General features: G+C 50.0%; 1 protein-coding gene across 13 annotated transcripts in view; it reads right to left on the reverse strand.

Moving 5' to 3' along the window:
* The window catches only part of Pitpnm2 (phosphatidylinositol transfer protein membrane associated 2), a 131,826-nt gene that overhangs the window by 27,204 nt on the left and 83,401 nt on the right, over positions 1-21,221 (reverse strand). For all 13 annotated transcript variants that reach the window (XM_029533691.1, XM_029533689.1, XM_029533690.1 and 10 more), the window contains one exon: positions 7,998-8,173. In XM_029533691.1, the coding sequence (XP_029389551.1) occupies positions 7,998-8,075 (78 nt within the window). In that variant the 5' untranslated portion in view covers positions 8,076-8,173. The remainder of the gene's footprint in view (positions 1-7,997; positions 8,174-21,221) is intronic.

Here is a 21,221-nt window from a genome sequence, read left to right on the forward strand (position 1 = left end):
AGAGGAAGAGGCAGAGGAGGCAGAGGCAGACAGATTTCTGAGTCTGAGGCCAGCTTGGTCTACAGAGTGAGTTCCAGGACAGCCAGGGCTACACAGAGAAACCCTGTCTCAGAAAAAAGAAAGAAAGAAAGAGACAAACAAACTTTGCTCAGGGCTGCAGGAGTCCTTGGGACATGCAGGTTTGCTGGATGCTGAGAAAGTTCTGTTTCCAGACCTGGCAGTGCTCGCAAGGACACTTGATGTGAGCCTGCTACAGTGGTGCTACGAATCATGTACTTTCTGCACATGCAAAATTTCTGATTAAAGGTAAAGACTGATGGCTGGAGTGCTTGGTGTGATTGGGACATAGACATCACCCATCCAAGGAACACTGTGGGACCGTGGAGGGGGAGTGTACCATTAAAAAGCTGTCTCCTGGCCACCGTGTTCATGAACTTTCCATTGCAGTTGAATGACTACACAAAGCAGTCCAGGGCAGTGGCAGTTAGTGGCAGCATGGGGAGGGGCTGACACTGTTTTCAGTGGTGTGGCCACTCGTAAGCAGCCCATGCTTCAGGAAACAATTTCCTACGCATGCTCATGAGAGTAAACTGAACTCACTGGGCCACATGCACACAAAAGACATGAAAATGGGGAGGGGGAGCTTCTATGGAAGAAGGGGGTCTCAGTGGGATGGAGCAGATTCGAGATGCTGTCACAGTAAAGGAGTAAAGACAACTGAAATCCACGATGCACTGTCAGCTGCAGATAGCTTAGGTCTCAGAAATTGCACAAGCATCCCCTTCTGCTGGGTGGGCCTGGTCCCAGGCCTCTGGTCTGTAAGAGAGAGGGCAGCCATGCCTGAAGTGGTACTGGCGGATACCACATATATACAGGGATGCATATGTTTTGCTGTCTTCTCCAGGATATTGCCTGAGAGCTTGTCTTTTGTTTTGTTTTGGTTTGGTTTGGTTTTTTTGAGGACTGTGTAGCCCTGGCTGTCCTGAAACTTACTGGGTAGACCAGGCTAGCCTCAAACTCAGAAATCTGCCTGCCTCTGCCGCCCAAGTGCTGGGATCAAAGGCGTGCGCCACCACGCCCGGCTGAGTTCTTGTCTTCAGAACTATCTAGAACACATCAGCCCTGCTTTGAGCGGTCACTCTTCTCAATATTCCAGCTACTGGGCACAGTCCAGTCTCCCAGGCGAGCAATGCTGTGTTATATGTACTCTTAAGTGTTACATCTGATTTACTTCAGAGAGGCCCACAACAGGAGCTGTCTGGAGAGACACCTAGGAGTGATGCTGGTGTGGAATTATGTGTCCAGGGGTCAGCATCTGACTAGAGAGCCTGAGGACTGGGCTTAAGCACTGAGACTGCTGGTCAGGATGTTCATGAAAGTGTGACATTTCCATGCACACGTGTGAGACAAGCGTGTATGTGTGTGAGAGTCAAGAGTGTGTGGATTCAGGGCTCTGCTGGGCAAGGCAGAAGGACAATGTTCTTAGCACTGCCTGCAGATGGGTGTAGTGTCTTACACCTGTACTCTCAGCATCTGGGAGCTGAGCCAGCAGGACTGCTGTGTATTTTGAGGTCAGCTTGGACTACACAGTGAGAATCTGTCTAAAGGGAAAGTTAATGGGGTGGGGGGCAGACAGACAAAAAGACTTACTGGGAGGACATTCCATTGGTCATGTGTGGAGACGCTGAGGAGCAGGAGTCAAGTGTGACCCCTCCCACTCAGCTAAAGTGACAGAGAAGCTGAGGAGGCAGCAGAGGTTTTGGCATCTCACAGGACCACACACTCCCTAATGGACATGACTCTCTGGCTGGCTGCTGTTGACAGCTCATTAAAAACACATTCCCTGATGCAAGAGCTAAAACTCTTAGCAGGGATAAGGTTTTATGACCTTGGATTAGACAATGGTTTATAAATGTGACGCTAAAACTGTTAAGATTGTTTTTAAAAAGCGATCTTAGCTGGAAAGAGAAAGGGAGGCGTGGTCTGATCTTGGGCAGGGCCATACTTATTCATGGCAAGGGACAACCTTGTCACCCATGTGTGCTGAGGGCCAAAATGCCTACAGGGGAAGATGGATGGGATGCGCTCCCTTACAGGGGCAGAACTGGGCAGAAATGACCTCCGTAGTCCACAAGGGAAGCTGGAAGTATAGTCCTTCAGCAGGAAACTAGAAAAAAGCATAAATCACACACACACACACACACACACACACACACACACAAAACAGATCAACAGGACTTAATGAAATAACATGCTCTAAAGAAAGAAAGTTAAAAGAACATGTATAATGAAAGAGAACGTCTTCGAACCTCCGACTTTCATTCTTGATTAATGAAAACATTCTTGGCAAAAAAAAAAAAAAAAAAGAAAGAGAAAACATGTCAATAATATCTGATGCCAGGAATCTGGATCCAAGAGAATGCCGACTACTCGACAACAGACAAATAACACACTTCCCAAAGGGCCCAAAGACTAGAACAGTGGTGTCTCCACAGAAGACAAACGGCCACTGGGCGCCTGAAGGCTACCCAGCAACACAAACAGGAACCCCAGACCCACACCAGGGAGACAGAGCACAGGAAGCACTGGGATGGCTACAAAGATAAGGAATGCCAAGGCTGGAAAACAGCTTTCTCACGTGGCCAGTGGAGGCAGAAACTGTAGCGATTCCTCAAACTGGCGAGTTTTACTCTCAACGCACTCAAAACATAGGAAAAGATATTGAACCTCTGAGGTGGTCAGTTTTAACTATGAACTTACCATGAGCTAGAGTCACCCTGGGAGGAAAGCCTCACTGAATTGTTCTGTCCCTTCCTCTTCTTACAGGGACCATAGTTAGTCAACTGGGGGCAGGTCCTAGATCTCAGGAGTCTAAACTCAGAAGAGTAAATTCCATATATACACACTGGAGTAAATTCCGATGAGGTGGCACTCTTGAAGCTGTGTGTTACTAGGAATTGGAGGTAGCCACTGGCCAACCCGCTGGCCAACCCGCTATGTGATTATCTTCAAGACCTCCCGTGGTTAGCCTTCAGCCTGTCAGTCAGAGAAACAACACTAAGTGTTCGTCCCTCCCCTGCCCAAGGGGGAAGTCCCTTGCCTCCTGGAGTGGTCCTTGTGTCTCCTGCACAACCACACAGGCCTTTCTTTCCCTAGTGGTGACGCTATGGGTGGATTACCATCTACAGTGTTCCCTCGAGTTATATGAGCATTTGAGTTCTGGGGGGAGGGAGCCTATGTAAGGGACAAGGAGGTGACGGGCATCCTGCTCCAATCCCTAAAACCATGACTTTAAAGAAGGAAGAGATGTGGCAGCCATGGAGACCCCCAATGCTACAAGTGAAGAAAGGCAGCCATCTGCACCTCCCGACTGGGACTGGCTCCCCACGGCCAGCCCTGGACAAGCTCGCTGACATCTCTGAGCTGCCTTGTTTGGGAGAAGGAAGAACACTTCCAGCTTTTCAAGTTATTGCGGGGTCTAAAGCTGGTGATGTACCCAAGGCATAGGGTACCCAAGCTGCTGACATCACCAGGTATGGGGAATGGATGGTTGCAGTCACTCAGTGAGATGGATATGGAGACTTGCGGGCCTTAAGGGCTGGGATCTATGCAGCACGCCCATACAGGGTACCTCCTGGATGAGATGGAGAAAGGCTGACCAAATGAACCAATAATCACCAGGGTACTCTCAATCCCCAGGAATTCTGAGGTTGGAGCCTTCACTTAAGCCACCCTCCACAGGCTGGCCCCTAGGTCTCCAGTGGCCACAGCAGTGAGGGCAGCATTCCTCACATAGCTGTGGCTTAGCCGGACGGGACAAACGAGCTCTCCTTAGCTTCCTCTGTGCGCCACCCACAGAGGAAGCCACTCTCCCATTCTTGCCTGTGACCATTCCTAAGCATTGTGCAGTGCTGCCCGCCCCTGGAGTCTTGGGCCTGCAAACAGCCTTCAACCTCCATGGGACCGCTGAAGGAGGAGAACTGCGACAAGAGAAACCCAGTCCCTAGAGGCTCTCAGAACTGTCCAGGGTACTGACCGGCAAGGCCGTCTGCCCATCCCCAGGACAACACTCACTCTCTCTCTCTCTCTCTCTCTCTCTCTCTCTCTCTCTCTCTCTCTCTCTCTCTCGGACAGTACAGTGATTTCCACTAGCCTTCACACCGCTGGTACAGAACCCCTCGGGCAGAAGAATGGCTCTGACTTTGTCTTTTCCACAGCCAGTTCCAGCTGCTGCTAGATGAACCTCATTGTTACTCTTTCCCTGGGAATGTAGCTGTGGAACACGCTGGCTCTTACAGCATCTACCTGGGGGGGTACCTAGACCTGTCTCCCGTCTCTTGGCCCTTACCACTCCTGCCTCTCTTTCGTTCGGTACGTCTATGGTCTTCCCTGAAACAGTCCTCACATGGGCAGGGACAGAACACCGTGTTACTGTGGTACAGCTGGCACACAGTGAGCTGTGTACAGGTTCAGGTGCAGCCTGTGACTGTGACATATATTCACCCTGCAGTGGCACAGGCCCCCAGGAACTCTGGGTTCCGAGGCACAGGAGACAAAGAGCACAGCAGAAGCAGAGGGAGTGAGCGGAGAGGCAGACAGGAGCAGGAATTAGGAAAGAGGCACTCACAGGCCCGGTAGCAGCAGAGAATGCTGGGTACAGAAATGATCTCCTGGCCACACGAGATGAGCAGAGCCTCCAGAGACAGAATCTGGCTGTGAGTGGGTGTCTTAGAACATAAGCACCCGGGTTCCGTCCCCCACATTTGGACGGCCTTAGCTGGCCTCTTGCTGAACCACTTGTTCTGCCCATCCAGGAGAAGGGGTGGGGCAAAGTCGGCCTCCTCAGGCGCCTCCCTCCCTGTTCTGGATGAACAGGACTTCCTGTCTTCCCCCACTATCCCTTGTACTCTGGCCAAGCATAGGCTCCTTCATATCTGAGACAGATAGTGGATTCCTCCTGACGCCATCAGAAGCCCAAAGCTTCTAGGAACAGACAGACCCCCTGGGAGGTGGGAGAGCTAAGTTCCAAATTTGGCTCAAATTTCCCATCTATAAACAGGAAAGTTTCTTTTGAGAGTCTTTCCAGGGCACTGCCGTTAAGAAACTAGCTTATGTAAGAAATTGAGGGGTCAAGCATGGTGGTGCATGTCTTTAATCCCAGGACTCAGGAGGCAGAGGCAGGAGAATCTCTAAGTTTGAGATCAGTTTCGTCTGCAGAGTGAGTTCCAGGACAGCCAGAGGAACACCGACTGCTCTTCTAAAGGCCCTGAGTTCAAATCCCAGCAACCACATGGTAGCTTACAACCAGCTGTAATGAGATCTGATGCCCTCTTCTGGGGTGTCTGAAGACAGCTACAGTTTACTTACATATAATAAAGAAATCTTAAAAGAAAAGAAAAACAAAACATAAACAAAACAAAAAACAAGTAGTAATTAATGCCCAGGAAGACTCACTTGTTCCCCAGAGCCAGAACTCAAGCCAGGCTCAGCCGGGAAAGCCTACACTTCCACCTACAGAGTAAGATCCTTAGCTGTGCCATTGTCTGGAAACAGACCACACCTCAACCTCTAGAAAGCTCACATACCGGGGTCCCTCATATCAGGATAAAGTCACGGTCTTTCTGTTTAAAACAGTAGCCTGTGCTGCTCAGAGACTCACTCACCGTGCCTTTCTGCCACTGAGGCCATGAGGATAGGTTAAAAGACAACCTTAGTTATTGGGGCAGAGTGTGGGGTCCTCTCATGAAGAACCCAGTTTTAAAGGGGCTACACTGGCCATGACAGTTTCCAGAGAGGTATATCATACCTCTATGGGCCTTCCAGGCTGATGGAGACTGTAGTGGGACTGTGCAAGTTACATAGATGGGTACACGTGTGAACACATCTGTACATGTATATGCCAGCCAGGTTTCTCAGCCTCCCTCTGGGCATGACAGCTAGCACTTGGCCCGGACACTCCTCTTGTGGCAACATCTGGCTTATTTACCATTCTGTCTTTTGCATACACACACTTGCTCACTGGAAGGACTTCGGAAACTCACAGCAGCAGCAGAGAGGGGCATTTGTGACAGTATGGACGTGCGTGCGTGACCTACCAAGTAGGAGACACTTCTTATTACAGTCTCAGCTAGCAGGTCAATATACATCAAAAGTATAAACTGGCCCAATGGACCATGTGGTCCGGATAGAGATACTGTGGGTCAATTCACAATTAAATTGACTAGAAACTCAAGGACTGAAGCTGGGAAATGACGGCATTTGGAGCTGCTGAGAAACCGTGACTCCACACTTGAGAAAATACTCTGGGGTACTCCAGTGGCTGGAGGTCATGCTGCCAGACCCTGAATGCCCAACTCGAGAAGCCACTGGGGCTGCACGGCCATGACTGCTGGTCACTGCTGGAGAGGGAACTAAGAAGCCACAGGCAGACACATGGCAGCCTCAGCAGATGAGTCCTTGAATAAACTGAGTTCTTTCTAGAGTGCCCAGGGCTAGGGCCTGATTTAAGCTCTTTCTCTCCCGCTCTCTAGAAATAATTAAGGGGTAAGTGGTTCAAGAGGGAATTGAGAGGCGCTTCTGAAGCTGCTCAGAGCAAACAGTCCCCCAGAGAGGCTGGAGGTACTGCCTGCTCACTTCCCAGCCAAACCTCTTCTGTGGGAGCCGGCTAAACTCTGCTTGCTTCAAGCGCCTGAGACAGGTTCTGGGTCCCTAGGCTGAAGGTGCAAGCCCATCAGAAAGGGGGGAAAGCTGGGCCTGGTGCTGCACCACCCTTAATCCCGGCACATGGGAGGCAGAGACAGGTGTATCTCTGTGAGTTTGAGGCCAGGCTGGTTCACAGAGTGAGTTTCAGGACAGCCAGAGCCTGTTACACAGAGAAATCCTGTCTAGAAAAACAAAAACAAACAAAACAACGCAGGTAGGGGGTGGAAGCTCTGAAGGCTGCCCGCTGCACCCCCCCCCCCCAGCCCTACATTCTGAGGGTTCAAGGTGATGCAATGACGAGGGGTTTATACACAGAGAAGCCGATCAGGTACGGGTCCCAGTGGACAACAGGAACAAGAGGCTCCAATACATCCACAAAGGTCAAGAGAAGCCTTCTGATTGGTATGGAAGCTCTGGGCCCTCGGCATGGAGGAAAAGTCAATGGGGTTGTTGAGGGAGAAGGCTAGCTGTAAAGGAATGGAAAGTTCTGTAGAGCAAGGTCTCCAGGCAGTATCCCAGCAATGTGGGCCGTGGAGAGGTCTGACATTTGAGTGAGAAGCATCTGGAATGAACGGGAGGGCTTAGGATATGTGTTCTCAGCTGCTGAGGCATTGAAGAGAGTCCATGGGTGTTTCCTTGGAGTGGGTGTGACTAAACTGGGAGTCAGGAGCCAGGCTGTGTGCTCCTGTGCAACCTATTAGCCTCTCTTGCCTCACAGCCCCAGTCTTAAATGAGGCTTGGGGGCTAAATGTGTCTCCTCCAATCCCTCCACTGAAGCTCCAACTCCCAGTGTGACGGTCTATGGAGGCTGTGTATTTGGGAATCACTAGATTTATATGGCATCATGAGAGTAGGTCCTCCAAGATTAATGTGTTTCTAAGTAGAAGAAAGCCTGCCATCACACGCCCAACCCCAACGTGAGAACCCGTGAAACTCAGGAAGAGAGGTTCCTGTCAGAAGCCCACCCTGCCATACCTCCGAAACAATAACGGGGAGTCTGTGGTATCAGAGAGCTAAGGCCTGAAATAACAGCTGACCTACGAGGCAGCGGGTTATGAATGCAAAGAGGGCGCTAGTGTTATGGGTGTCTAGAATATAATGGTGACAAGATAATCTGGTCGCGAGAAAGTCCAGTGTGTCTGTGGGCCTGATGTCGTCTAGTTGGAAGCCAGATGTACAGCCAAGGTGCAGCAGCTCACAGACACCGAAAGCAGTCCATGTCCACAGGCAGTACCCAGTAGTGTAGGCTGGGACTGATCCAGCTTAACCTGGTCCAGCCGCCTTTCTGGACTCACCTGTATCATGTACAGCTGGGCGATGCGGTATTCATCCACGGTCATTGGCAGGGGAATCCGGTATTCCTTTATGATCATCTTGGAGTCCACGCCTTCCAGGCGGCAGGGAGCTGCGTGCTTGTGGGAACTTTCTAGGCAAGATTCCTTAGATAACCATGACAGAATTCAATGAAGACCTGAGAGAGGAGAGAGAGAGAGAGAGAGAGAGAGAGAGAGAGAGAGAGAGAGAGAGAGAGAGAATATAGGAGAGTCACTTTGTGCAATCTGGTGGGTGTATTAACAGAGGAAAGCCAAGGCTAGAATTCTAGTCTCAACCCTCTCAAACCAACGATGACCTGGAGCAAATTCCTTACCTCTCTAGCCTGCGTTTCCTTGTTTGCTGAGAAATCTTGAAGAGCTACCCAAGGACTAAGAGAGAGGCTGTGAACCCTCCCATCAACAGCCTCTGGGTAGTAAAGGGTCAGCCTGTTCCCCGAACAGGGTATCCATGGCTGCCTCAGAAGTCCAGTATTGTTAGGTGGGGGCTGAGCACAGGTTTCCCAGATGGGGAGGGGTAGGACAGGATCACAGCAGCCATGCAGTCATGGTTCATGGTGGCCTGGGGCTGGTCAAGAGTTTCTCTGGGTACTCATCTATATATAAACATCTCCATAGCTCTGCAACACGTGGGTTTCCAGTGGGCTGAGAAAACTCAGATCTGCTAAAAGGATAGAAAGAAACCCTTCACCACGCATGGGAAGAGAGCCCCAGAAGTGGGCCAGAGCTGGCCCGTGTCAGCCTAAAATCACTTCTTCACCTAAGAGAGGGCAACTAACCCAAAGCTCATAGGTGCCACCCTACGGAGTAACTCATATTCTATGTTCTATGGAAAAGAAAAAAAAAAAACCCTGATGTTATAAATAATAGCAAGGCACATTCTGGAAAAAAAAAATCACTGACCTTAAAGGACAGAGAGAAAAAAAGTATAAGGAAGAGTCCAGAGAGATGGGTTGGGGAGAATCAGACTTTACAGCAACACAATTTTAGAAGCCCCACGAGTTGGGGTCTCCCAGCTCTCTGTCGCCACTGGACCATCTGCAGTTATCCGCCAAGCCTACCTTACTATTTACACTAATCACTGTCCTTCAAAACCCAGCCCCCTGCAGGCACTAAGATCCACTGGCAGTAACCTTCAGATCCACCAGAGCTGCTCTGCTGCTTCTCAGTGTCTCCACCATCTGCTGAGAAGACCGTTTGTCCCAGAAGACAACATCCTTTGGACCCGCCCATGGACATTCACCTGTGCCTTCTAAGACTGGGGGTTGGGGACTGGGGTTTTTTCCCCACACTATATAAACTGAGTTCCTACATTAAACTTTGAGCCTTGATCAGTAAAAATATTGTCTTGGCTCCATTTTTCTCTCACACATTCCATTTCAGGCCAGCCCGCCTCTCAGGATGAACCCAGACCAGATTAAAGTGAGTTTTGCTACAGACAGAAACTCACAAGGAACCAGAATTTTCTACCCAGCTAAAGTGTTCGGGTGTGATGTCAGCAAATCTCTGAAATATGAATTTAGGGGCTAAGATATGGATGACATCTTTAAAAATATTATCTGGTATTAAAACTCAACAAACTGAAAGATAAGTCATGGAAAAATTCACCCACGGGAAACTGATGTAAACAAAGTAATTCTGTAGTCATGGAAATTATGGTTACTGAAGTATATGAAAACCCCAACAATGTACACAAATAATACTATAACTAACAAACACTGGGAATGGAAGAATAAAGGTGGGAATGTAAATGCCTCGACTTCCACAGCATGAAAGTTCATTCACTACATAGATGAATTAATGTGGGATGAACAGGCAAATACAGAGGGCTCTTAGGACAGTTAGACTGCTTCATATGATGTGGTGGACACGACATTATACGTTTATTTAAACCCACAGAGTATACAACCAAGGGCTGGGTGGTTAAGAACACTTGATTCTCTTACAGAGGACTTAGCACCCATGTTAGACAGCTCACAGCAGCTTGTAACTCCAGTGTCAGGAGTCTTTTGGCCTCTGTGGGCATCTGTGCTCATGTGTGTATCACACACACACACACACACACACACACACACACACACTTAAAAAATAATGAAAATAAATCTTCAAAAAGAATGCAAACTCTGCGTATGTGTCAGTTCATCAGTTGTAACAAAAGGACTACTTCGGGTGGGAAAGAATGCTCAGCAGGTAAAGGCGCTTGCTGCCTGATGGCCAACGTTTGATTCCCTGAAATCTATGTACTAGTAGGGGAATAGTAAGGGAACAGAACTGACTTCACCAAGTTGTCCTCTAATCTTCACACATGTGCTGAGGCACACATATCCATCCCTACATCATACATATATCATACACATACAATAATAAATAGTTGAAAGGACCATGTTGGTGTAGGAAGGTAGAAACTGATAATATTAATGTGGGGCAAGGACCTTACCAGACTCTTAATTTCCACTTAATTTTAATGTGAACCTAAAACTGCTTTTAAAATAGAATTCATTATTTAAAGAATTAATAACTGCAACTTCTTAAAAGTCCTCCTCATGAAAGCAGTTTAGTGGTTACTAAGCACCAAGGGGTGCTAGGGAGTCATTGTGTAATAGAGTTCTCATTTGGGAGAAGAACACACTTTGGAAGTGGCTGTGGTGACGGCTGCAGGCCCCTGGGGATGCTCTTAACACCATGGAGTGGAATGCTGGAGAGTGCTTAAAATAGCATTTTTTTTCTTTTTCTTCAAGGCTGTTGAAAAAACCCAGGGCCCGTGTTTGCTAAGTAAGCATTTTACCACAGAGCCATATCCCAGCCTTTAAAATAGAAAGTTTTATGCTACATATCCCCTATCAGACTTTAGATAGTCCAAAATATAATATACTAAGACCACTGAATCGCACATTTTAAATGCATTAATGGAATGATTATTTGAACAGCATCTCAATAGTTATTTTTAAAAGATTTTTTATTAGATTAATAAAATTGATTTTAAAACATACAACTCAGTATTGACATCTTAAATCATCAAAATAATGTATAATAGTTAAATGCCTCTTAAATATACATGATATTATTGAAGAATCTGAAGCTAAAAGTAATATGCACTCAACCAGTTTTTAAAATCTATTTGGAACATTAAACATGACAGAAGTAGAAGAGAGTCTCTTATGAAGTCCTCTATGAAAGGAAATTGTGACAAGTTCCTGATTAGACAGTATAAAGTTATTTCTAAAAAGTCTTTTTCTGGGGCTGGTGAGATGGCTCAGTGGTTAAGAGCACTGACTGCTCTTCTGAAGGTCCTGAGTTCAAATCCCAGCAACCACATGGTGGCTCACAACCATCTGTATGGCTACAGTGTACTCATATACATTTTTTTAAAAAAGCCGGGCATGGTGACGCACGCCTTTAGTCCCAGCACTCGGGAGGCAGAGGCAGGAGGATTTCTGAGTTCAAGGCCAGCCTGGTCTACAGAGTGAGTTCCAGGAAAGCCAGGGCTATACAGAGAAACCCTGTCTCGAAAAACCAAAACCAAAACCAAAACCAAAAAACCCAAAACAACAACAACAACAACAACAAAAAAGTCTTTTTCTGCCCCTAAGAAAATAGGAACTCCACTGAAGACCGACAAAATCATCTAACCTGGACCCTTGGGGCTCTCAGACACTGAGCTACCAACCAAAGAACATACATGGGCTGGACCTAGGACACACACGTAGCAGATGTGCAGCTTGGTCTTCATGAGGGTCCTGAACAACTGGAGCAGGGGCTATCTCAAAACCTGTTGCCTGTCTGTGGGATATGCTCTTCCAGCTGCGCTGCTTTGTCTGGCCTCAGTGGGAGAGGAGGCACCTAGCCTTGCAGAGACTTGATGAGCCAGGGTTGGGGGATACCCAAAGAAGCCCCCGCCAGATCAGAGGAGAAGGGGAGGGGGAAGGAGGATTGTGGGAAGGGATGACCAGGAGGGAGGTGGTGAGCAGGATGTAAAATGAATAAGTAAAAAAAAAGTCTTTTTTTTTCTTTTTAACCCTTTGGTGACTGTTAGTACAATGAAGAAAGAAATTATTCTGAAGTTTAGCAATTCCTTTTTATTTATTTTAGATGTATGCAAACAGATGTGAAGATCTAACGGCTAATCTTGGTTGTCAACCTGAAGCCCAAGTGGCTGGGCACAGAGCAGTGAAGGGTCTTCTTGATTAGCTCATCTTGCTGGCGAGTTCACCCCTCCCACTGCTGAGCCACTCTTCCTTTACTGGCAGGAAAGCCTATTCCTGTGGTATTCTGGAGTACATGAAGACCAGCTGAGACATCCAGCCTCAAGGACTGAACACCTGACTCCTGGGTTCTTGGTCTTTCCCTTGGAGACAGCCCCAGCCTGTAAGTCACTCTAGTAAATCCCCTTTAAATATAGATAGATTCATTTTAACAGTTCTGTCCCTCCAGAGAACCCTGACTAATACAGATGTGTCTTTGGCTAAATTCAAGTATATCTTAAATAGGTGAGGTGGCCTGTGGGCTAAAATGGAACTGATAAAGTGAATTTGATGTTTTATGTGCTGAGGCCCAGACTCACCTTGAGTATGCCGTGCAGGCGCTGTGACAGAGAAATACCCCAAGCCCCTGGTTTTCAGTTCAAAGAGCATTTAGATACTTGACAAAAAGGCCACACCTATAATCCTTACTGTTAGCACAGGTCTGTCTACGCATGTTTGTGGATGTCTGAGGGACTTGCCTCTGCCGGGTGACTCTGGGGTACCTCGTGCTCGCACTCTTCTACACGGCTTGATACTGAGCAGCAGAGTTGGAGCTGTGCGTGCAAAGGGGCAGAGAAGGGCAATGGCGCAGGGATGAAGGTCGCTCGCCGCATCTGCCCCTTTTGGCGCTGACTCATGCTACGCCCCAGCTACCTACTGTCTTTGACCTTTTGTTTTATCTTCTACAAATAGGGGTGAGAACAGCTCTTGGGGTGTCCTGTGGATGAAGTGTGATCGAGCTCAGCAAGCCACCCCACTGTCACAGCACCGAATCCACTGGTATTGCTGCTGGCCTCTCAAGGTCGGGAAGCCGGTCACGGGCAGATGGCCACCCTGGCTGGGATTCCACTCCCAGTAGCAGACACTAAACCCACACTGACTTGAACCCTGAGGCTGAGCCCGCAGGAAGAATGCCCTGCACAAGGGCTTTGCTGGCTGGCCTGACAGCCATATGTCGTCCCCTTGGTCTGTGTGATTAACATTATCATTGCCCTTATCTGGCCAGACAGCCCCTCTGGTTTTGTCCCTGCTGAGTCTGAGGCCAGGGAGTATCCCAGGTGGAAAGGGAACAGGACTTGTGTCTGCTGTCCCTAGGCCTCACCTCAGCCAAACCCTAGCTCAGGCAACCTCATGACATCCAGTGCAGCAGCCTGGGCATGAGACAGATTCGCTCCGTCTTGTCCCGGCTGGAGCCATGACAGCATAGACAAAATTATAGTTCCTGCCGGGCACAGGACAGCTTTGGGGGTGTGGGGGTATGGGGATCTGAGACAGCAAGAGGCAATATGGAAAATGGGGGTCTCCAGAGGCCAGTCAGTGGGAACTAGACCAGTACCTGCATATCCCTGCATGTCACGCCTCACAGCCATTCAGACAAGACAGCGACCTTCGCTGGAGCCCTGCGAACAGGCCCTGGCTTTTACCGACGCCTTTGGGTTTCAGACCCTGCTTTTAGGATCCTAGAAAGGAAACCATCCCCAAATTCTTCAGTGTCCCTGATGGTCCAACAGGGTCAGAGTTGGGTCACGTGGTGTGGTATCAGGAAGGCCATGGCAGCACTGGGGTGGGGCCCTAGACAGAATGGAGAGTGGAGGGGTGCTGGGTGTCACCCCAGGAATCAAGGTCCCAGCCTCTCACAATAAAGCAGAAAGCCTAGGCTAGGAGTCCAGAGGCCTCCCAAATGAAGGAACTGCAGGGAAGTCAGAGCCCAGCCCCACGAGGAGAGCCTGCCAGCTGAAGGCATCCCTGGGAGCTCAGGGAGGCTCCAAGCGAAGGGAGCAAGCAGCAAGCGGGAGAGGGCAGGTCCTCGAGACACCCTGAGCAAGAGGGAGGGCGGGAGAATTGAGTTTACAGCACTTAATCTGTTTTTCTGGGATTAGCTGGGGTTTGACATCACAGACAGGAGTCAGGAGTGAGGCTGAGCAGACACAAGGAGGGTGGAGCCCAGCCAAACGCAATTCAGTAGCATTCTGGTTATTAAGTCTGGGAGCTGCTCGATGCAGGGTCACCGGGAGCCTGCACTCTGGCAGCCTAGAGGGAGACAGGGAACCAACCACCCGGTGGGCTGTGACTCGTGTGTGTGTGTGTGTGTGTGTGTGTGTGTGTGTGTGTGTGTGTGTGTGTGTGTAAATGTGCAGGAGCCTGCTGCTCCCCTGCTCTCCTGCTCTAGGGAATTCTACAGCTCCTCTCTGTCTCCCAAACAGGAGTCAAAAAGGGTAACAGCAATCTGCCGCCCTGTCCCCCTGTATCTAGTGATGAAGGGGTGACACAGGGGCAGAAGGGAAACAGCCCCTACACGTGGAATGCCTTGGCTATAGCTGCTCTGGGTGCATGTGATGTCTCAGCAGGAAAGTACATCACCTCAGAGCCCAAGTCCTGCCTCTCACTCTCGGTACCAACGATTATACCCAGAGTCTCACACATGCCAGGCAGGCCTCCTACTACTGCGCTACACTCCAGACCCCGGAGGCTTCTCCTGAGGAATATGTGCTGAGCTAGGGCACAGTAGGGCTCAGGTCTGTAATGAAGAGGCTGAGGTGGTTGTCCTATGCTGGATTTCAGAGGCCGATTCTGGCTTCAGGCCTCTCCTCCTCTAGCTGTTCTGCCATCCTGAGAAGGGGCCAAGGTCAAGAAGAGCTAGAGGACATGGCCACGACCCCGCCCCTGCCCTAGTGGCCTCTACTACTCTGGGTGGCATGGCACACAGCCCTCCCTTGCTATGCAAAACGAAGAGGGGGCCTTAGAAAGGACTGCTGCATTCACTCACCTGAAGTCCCAGAGAGGGCCCCAGAACTCACCACTATGCGCCTAGGGTGCCACACTGGGATAACTGCCGGGCTTGTCACCAGGCCCCATGGCCAAGCAGGCACATGGGGACAGCACAGTGGAGCTCTACAGGGTATTTTGCCTGTGACACTTCACCCCAGGGCAGCATCAGGGAAGCAGCAGATACTGAGGACCAAACAGTCTCGAGAAGGTGGCGCCCCACTTAAGACTTCTTAGAGTAACTGCCAGTGCTGCCGCCTCACCTAGGATGTCAAGGGCAGAGGCCCGTGTGTGAGAATAGGGCACTAGGTCCCAGACACCGGAGCCTGGCACTAGCTGAAACCATCCCTCTCCAGCCTGCTGAAGATCCTGCTGGTCACAGCAGCCACTGCCACCCAGCCTCTGGGGTTGGTGCTCCTACTGAACAGTGAAACACGACCAAAACCTCTGTGGACTGGGCTATGACCAGAGGGAACCTGGTGCTTGCTTCAAAGCCCCTATTCTCAGTCCTGACCCTTCCGCCTGAGCAGCAGCAGGCTGGCATCCTTTAGCTTCCGGGAGCCTGCTCACCTAAGAAACAGGCATACCTTTAAGGGACAGAGTCCCTCGTCCCTGGGCTTTCGGGGTAGAGGACCCCTGAGACAGGAGCACCTCCAGGGCAAGGAGGCCTAGGGAGGATTTGTAGGAAGTTCATCGGGCTACAGGCCTTACCCCAAAGCCTCTCCCAGCTCTAGCAAGCCTTAAGGAAAACTCTGGCTTTTGAGAGGTCCTAAGTGCCAGAGTTTCTAAGAGGCACAGGTGGAAATTTTCCTAGGGATCTTTCATTCTCAAACAGGTGAACTGTGACAGGGAAAGGATGAAGGGACTGAGCACTGGTATCTAAAAAATTTAATTTATGTAAAAATCTAAAATATTTTAAATTTTCATAAATTTATTTTAAATTTATAGTCTTTTAAATTTTTATTTTTAAATACTCTTAAAATTTTAAATTAAATTATTAAAATTATACTAATTGTATATCTAAATAACATAAAATTATATTAAAATGTAAACGACTCTTACTGTTCGGTTCTCTAAGTTCCTGCTGTAAACATTCTTGCTGCTGCTCATTCTAACATAGATAAGCAAAGACACTGCGTGGGGCACAGCGTGGGGCACGGCGTGGGGCACAGCGTGCGGTGTGGCGTGGGGCACTGACTCCCTAGCTGGAAGCTGTTAGATGTTCTCTTGCTGCACTGGCTGCCTCCAGCAAGAGAACTGTCAGTCACAGCGCTCACCATGACTACACGTATGCAACAGCCATCCTGAACACTCCGTGCTACCCTGGGGAAGCTGCACAGTGACCCCAGCTCCTGCAGCCAGGGCCCCAGCCAGGCCTGTTTCAGTTGGCACTGGGCTCTTTTGCTATCTTAAGCCTCCGTGAACTCTCCATGACCCTGGCTGGCGCTAAAGAGGCAAGCCGTGATAGTTGCACACACGAACCTTCATTTGCCACGGAGTGCCAGTGTGACTGGCGTGAAGCTGGCTGGCAGCTTGGATCTTTTGTGGTACCTCCCAGTCTTTGAGTGTTTTTTTGTTGTTTGTTTAGCCTACTTCCAGTAGAGAGGACCAGGACTGAACACTGAAGAAAGAAGCAGAGACGGAAGTGATGGGGCAGGGACAATAAAGTAGAAATAAAGAGGAGCTAAGGTGCTGAGGCTGTAAAGAGCAAGAGAAGAGATGCTGCAGGCCCTGGTCACTTGAGGGCAAGAGAGCTGTTAAGCCCACAGGGACAGAAGCCTTGGGCACATCCCTATAAGCCAGTGCCAGATGGTTGCTATCACGGGCAGAGGGATTCCCATACCCAGGCCCACCTGGAAGAGATGCCAGTGAGTGTTTAATCCTGAGCGCCAGGACCACTCAAGGCTATGCTTGTAGAGCAAGGGGTCTTTTTTTTTTTTTTTTTTACCAGAGGCATGCACTAGGGGGCACTACCTGCTGCTGCTAAAACCAGAGGCATACAAAAGCTACTAGCCCACAGTTCCTATCCTGGTAACCCCAGCCAGCTGACTGGCACAGGAGCTGTGACCATATGTATCACAGTACATCACAGTACAGTGTGTCGTGCTGCTGGCTACATTTTACCAGCAACCACCTCATCATTGTGGGTTCACACTTCTCCGGGCCAGCCATGCTCAGGAGAGCCCAGCTCCTATGCTCCCACCACACTGAGCAAGTGTCCACATGTCCCACATTTGTTCGTCTTCTTTATGTCTTCCAACCCCCTGCATGGAACTGGAGCAGCCCCTCTGCACCCAACCCGGCAGCCTCGGAACAGGCGGGTGTCTCTGTTCCCATCTGAAGGCACTGGGTCCCAGGTCCTCTTGTTATTCGGGAATCTTCTCCCCCACACACTCCAAGCCCTGGCATCTGCTGGAGACGCCATCACCTCTATTGGCATCTAAATGCAAACAGCTATTACAATTGCACAACTAAAGCCCAAGCTCCTGGCCCTCCTAGCCCTGGCCTCCTTGGTCCCATCCTGTTGCTCTGATATCTGAGTGAACAAGTGCCCCTAAAGGTCAGTGCTACTTGCTTGCTATTCCCACTCTCTCTCACTTCTGTCTCTGTCCGACACACTCTGGCACCTTGCTCCCCATTCTACTAGAACTGCATTGATCAGGGGGCTCAATCACCTCCCTGTGTCTAAATGGGTGGGGATCCTCATTAGATCCCCATCTTTCCTTAAAAGATGGGAGCGCTCTGATACAGGGACCACTGGAGCTTGCAGGCAGACGGTTCCGACTCTGGCCTATGTTTCTGTCTGGACCGTGTTTTCCCACTCACTTGGCCAGCACACCCACCAATGAACCTCAGCTGGAGTTCTCTGGGTACAAGACTCCAGCACCCGGCTCTCTGGCTCATTTGGGGGTCTGTCAGCCACACGTTCTGATTTTCTTTCTGTTCCAAAACCAGCAAGTGTTATGAGGCCTGCAAATAGCCGTGTGGGGCTCACATCAGTCTGGAGAGCCCAGGAACTGGGGTTCCAATTCCTGCCCTTTAAACCTCCTCTGTGCATGGACCACAATGGCACACAATTCTGAGGCCCTGATTCCCCTGGCTTGCAGGTGTGGGCCCAGATGCCCCTGGGCATCATGGGGAGATCCCTTTTATTTTGAGAAACTGCCCAGTGCTTCCCTGTTAAAATCAATGGAATGTTTCTCCAAGACAGACTCTAGAGCGTTCAGCATGACTAAGGGTTGGAGTGCCAGTGTTCACGCCCACCTGCCCTCAGTTCTTCGTGGTTCTGTGAAGGTGGGAGAGAAAGCATACAGTGTGCCTGATACTACCCTTCTGGGGCACTACCTGGGGGTCTCGAGAAAGCGCTGCGGCCCCTTTAAGCCCCACACAACAGTCTCACCCTGGAGCTGCACATCATGAAAACCTTACCCTTTGACGGCAGACCCCAGTTCATGCTCAGGCTGTATCAGTGCATCCTCCCCACTGCTGTGTCAGAATCGCCCCGGGGATTCAGTTCTGTGCCATTTTCCCTCTAAAGTGGTTGTTAATGTATTCAGAGCTCTGCAGCCCACACCACTAGCTAATTCCAAGACATTTTCTGTAGTCACCGGCAGTCCCTCCATGTGGCCTCCACGTATCTGCTTTCTTTTCTTTCTTTTTTTTTTTTTTTTAAAGATTTATTTATTTATTATATGTAAGTACATTGTAGCTGTCTTCAGACACTCCAGAAGAGGGCGTCAGATCTTGTTACAGATGGTTATGAGCCACCATGTGGTTGCTGGGATTTGAACTCCGGACCTTCAGAAGAGCAGTTGGGTGCTCTTACCCACTGAGCCATCTCACCAGCCCCGTATCTGCTTTCTGTCTGCATGGATTTGTGTATCCAGGGCCCATCCTGTACCTGGAGTCTGGCTTCTTGCACTTGGCTTCGTGTCCAAGGCTCATGTTGTATCACATCAGGGTTCATTCCTTTTTATGGCTGAACAACGTTGCTCTGCATGGCAATAGCCCCAGTTTATAGCCTAGGAGACTTTGGGTCTCCTGGGCACCTCACCCACAACCTCTCAGTAGGTGAAGTCAGGTTTCCCTGACTTCCCAGCCAGGAAAGCAGCTGGAGAACTGAACCATCACCTTCCTAACTGGCCTCCATTTGTCTAAACATACACCTCATGTACTGATAAGAACACCGTGATTCACACTCTTAGCTTGTAGACCCTCGCAAAAAGCAAGGGGTGTTGGGAAGGAGTCAAGGCCACCACAGTTGAAGAGTGCACATTGAGAGCCAGTGATGTTTATTGAAAGCTGAATGGGGACAGCGGCGGCATATGATCTGCACACTGCAAGAGAAAACAGAGCAGCCTGCAAGCTTCCCCCAAGATGTTTCACTGCGAGAGATTATTTGCCTCATTTTCTTTTGGTTCACTCTGTAGGGGGTGCACACCTCCCGGCTGAGGCAGAACTCTAATTAAATTCCATCAGAGAGGGGCTACTTGGATTTTTTTTTTTAATGTGCTGAATGATATTAATTATGTTAGAAACCAAGGCTGGCAGGGGAGGGAGGGGAGCACCAGGAGGGGGAGGAGAAGGCTGGATGATAAAGCATAATGACAGGTCTCCACTAAATACCACGAGGAAACCCATCATGTATGCTAACTTTTAAAATTAATTGAAAGAGTAAGCAAGGAGGAAAGGTGGTGGTGTCCCTTTCTAAACTCTGTCCCCAAGATAGAGGCCTGGGAATGTCTCATGTCCCCCAGGTAAGTCCGGTGAAACCAAAGTTCTGCAGCCCTGCAAACACAGTTTTCCCCTCTAGTCAACCCAGCCCCCCAACCTCATCTAGTAAGACTCAACCTTCACCATCGCAACTTCATGCCCCTAGCAGATCCAGGCGGCCACCAGGAGCCAGGTTCTGTGATGGGCACTGAGGGGCCTGTGGACTGAGACGCGGAGTCCACCCTAAGACAGGAAGCACAGAAGCCACCCAAACCTGGTGGGAAGCACTACTCTGCCCTAACATGAAGTGCTAACAGCTCCATTACAACCAAAGCTCGGCTGGGGGCCACAGCAGCCAGCTATGGCAGGTCCTACAACAAGAGAGCGCCCAGACCCGCAGGGCTTCCTCTCTCCCCAGTCCTAGGCAAGCCCATCTATGGCTCCCTGTCTTGTGGGCAGGGGTTCCTCAGGGCCCCAGCAGCCCCAGTCCTGCCTGCCCACCGACAAACCGCAGCTCCACCTCTGTGTTGCCACCCTGGCCGCTGCCTCTCTTGGATACAAACTCCCTCTCACTGCTACTGAGCTGCTGTCGTGACCCTGACGTGCCCATCTGTCCCCAGGGCCTGGGCACGTCGTCTGTTTCTTGTCATCATTCAGGCCCCGGTCCAAATGTCACACTTTGGGCTCCAGCTTCCACCTGATCCCTCTTGGAGCCTCCTCTGAACCTGAACTGATCTGAACTGACTCGTTTACTCCTGGCTCCTTCCTACCCCTCACGGGGATAGGATGCTCCTGGCTCACTGGTTGCTATAGGCAACATGAGGAGCAAACAAACAGGGCTGGCTATCTCTGGGGCTCATTTTTAGGCAGGAGGCTCTAGGCGGCACATAGTAGGTACCTAAGAAAAGCAGCCTGGCAAGGGTTCAGGACTCCCTCTCCAGGCAGTGCTCCTAACCAGGCAGTGTTAATCTGCTGCTCTGTTAGCGGCTCCTTAGAGCAACTGTAAGTGTCTCTAAGAATAGTGCAGCCTCCTTGCCTGCTATGTCCCTGTTTTGTGACAGCATCTGTGACTCAGACTTCTCACAGGGCCAGACTTGCCTCCCCAAGGGTGCATGCAGGGGCATGAACAACACAGACAGCAGCTGGAGGCCTCCGTGGTAGTGAGGGGGCAGCTGGCTCCTTGGCTCCCTTCCAGTGGGGTGGCTCAGGAGAGGTCTGCTTGGACCTAGTGATGGATAGCTAACAGCAGGTGTGCAGAACACTCCAATCGGGACAAGACGGCAAGAGTGGAGCCCGGGGTGGATGGGCTATCATTTGATCAGACCACAGGCATCCCAAAGCAGAAGGGTACAATATTTGGTTCCCGGCCAGTGATCCGAAGTGTCACAGATCAACAACAATGGAGCCCAAATGCCCATCTCGAAAGGCAGTCTCCTGGTCCATGGAGGACAAGCAAAGCTCAGGCAGT

This window comes from Mus pahari, chromosome 23, assembly GCF_900095145.1.
Source record: "Mus pahari chromosome 23, PAHARI_EIJ_v1.1, whole genome shotgun sequence".
In the NCBI taxonomy this organism is placed as follows: Eukaryota; Metazoa; Chordata; class Mammalia; order Rodentia; family Muridae; genus Mus; species Mus pahari.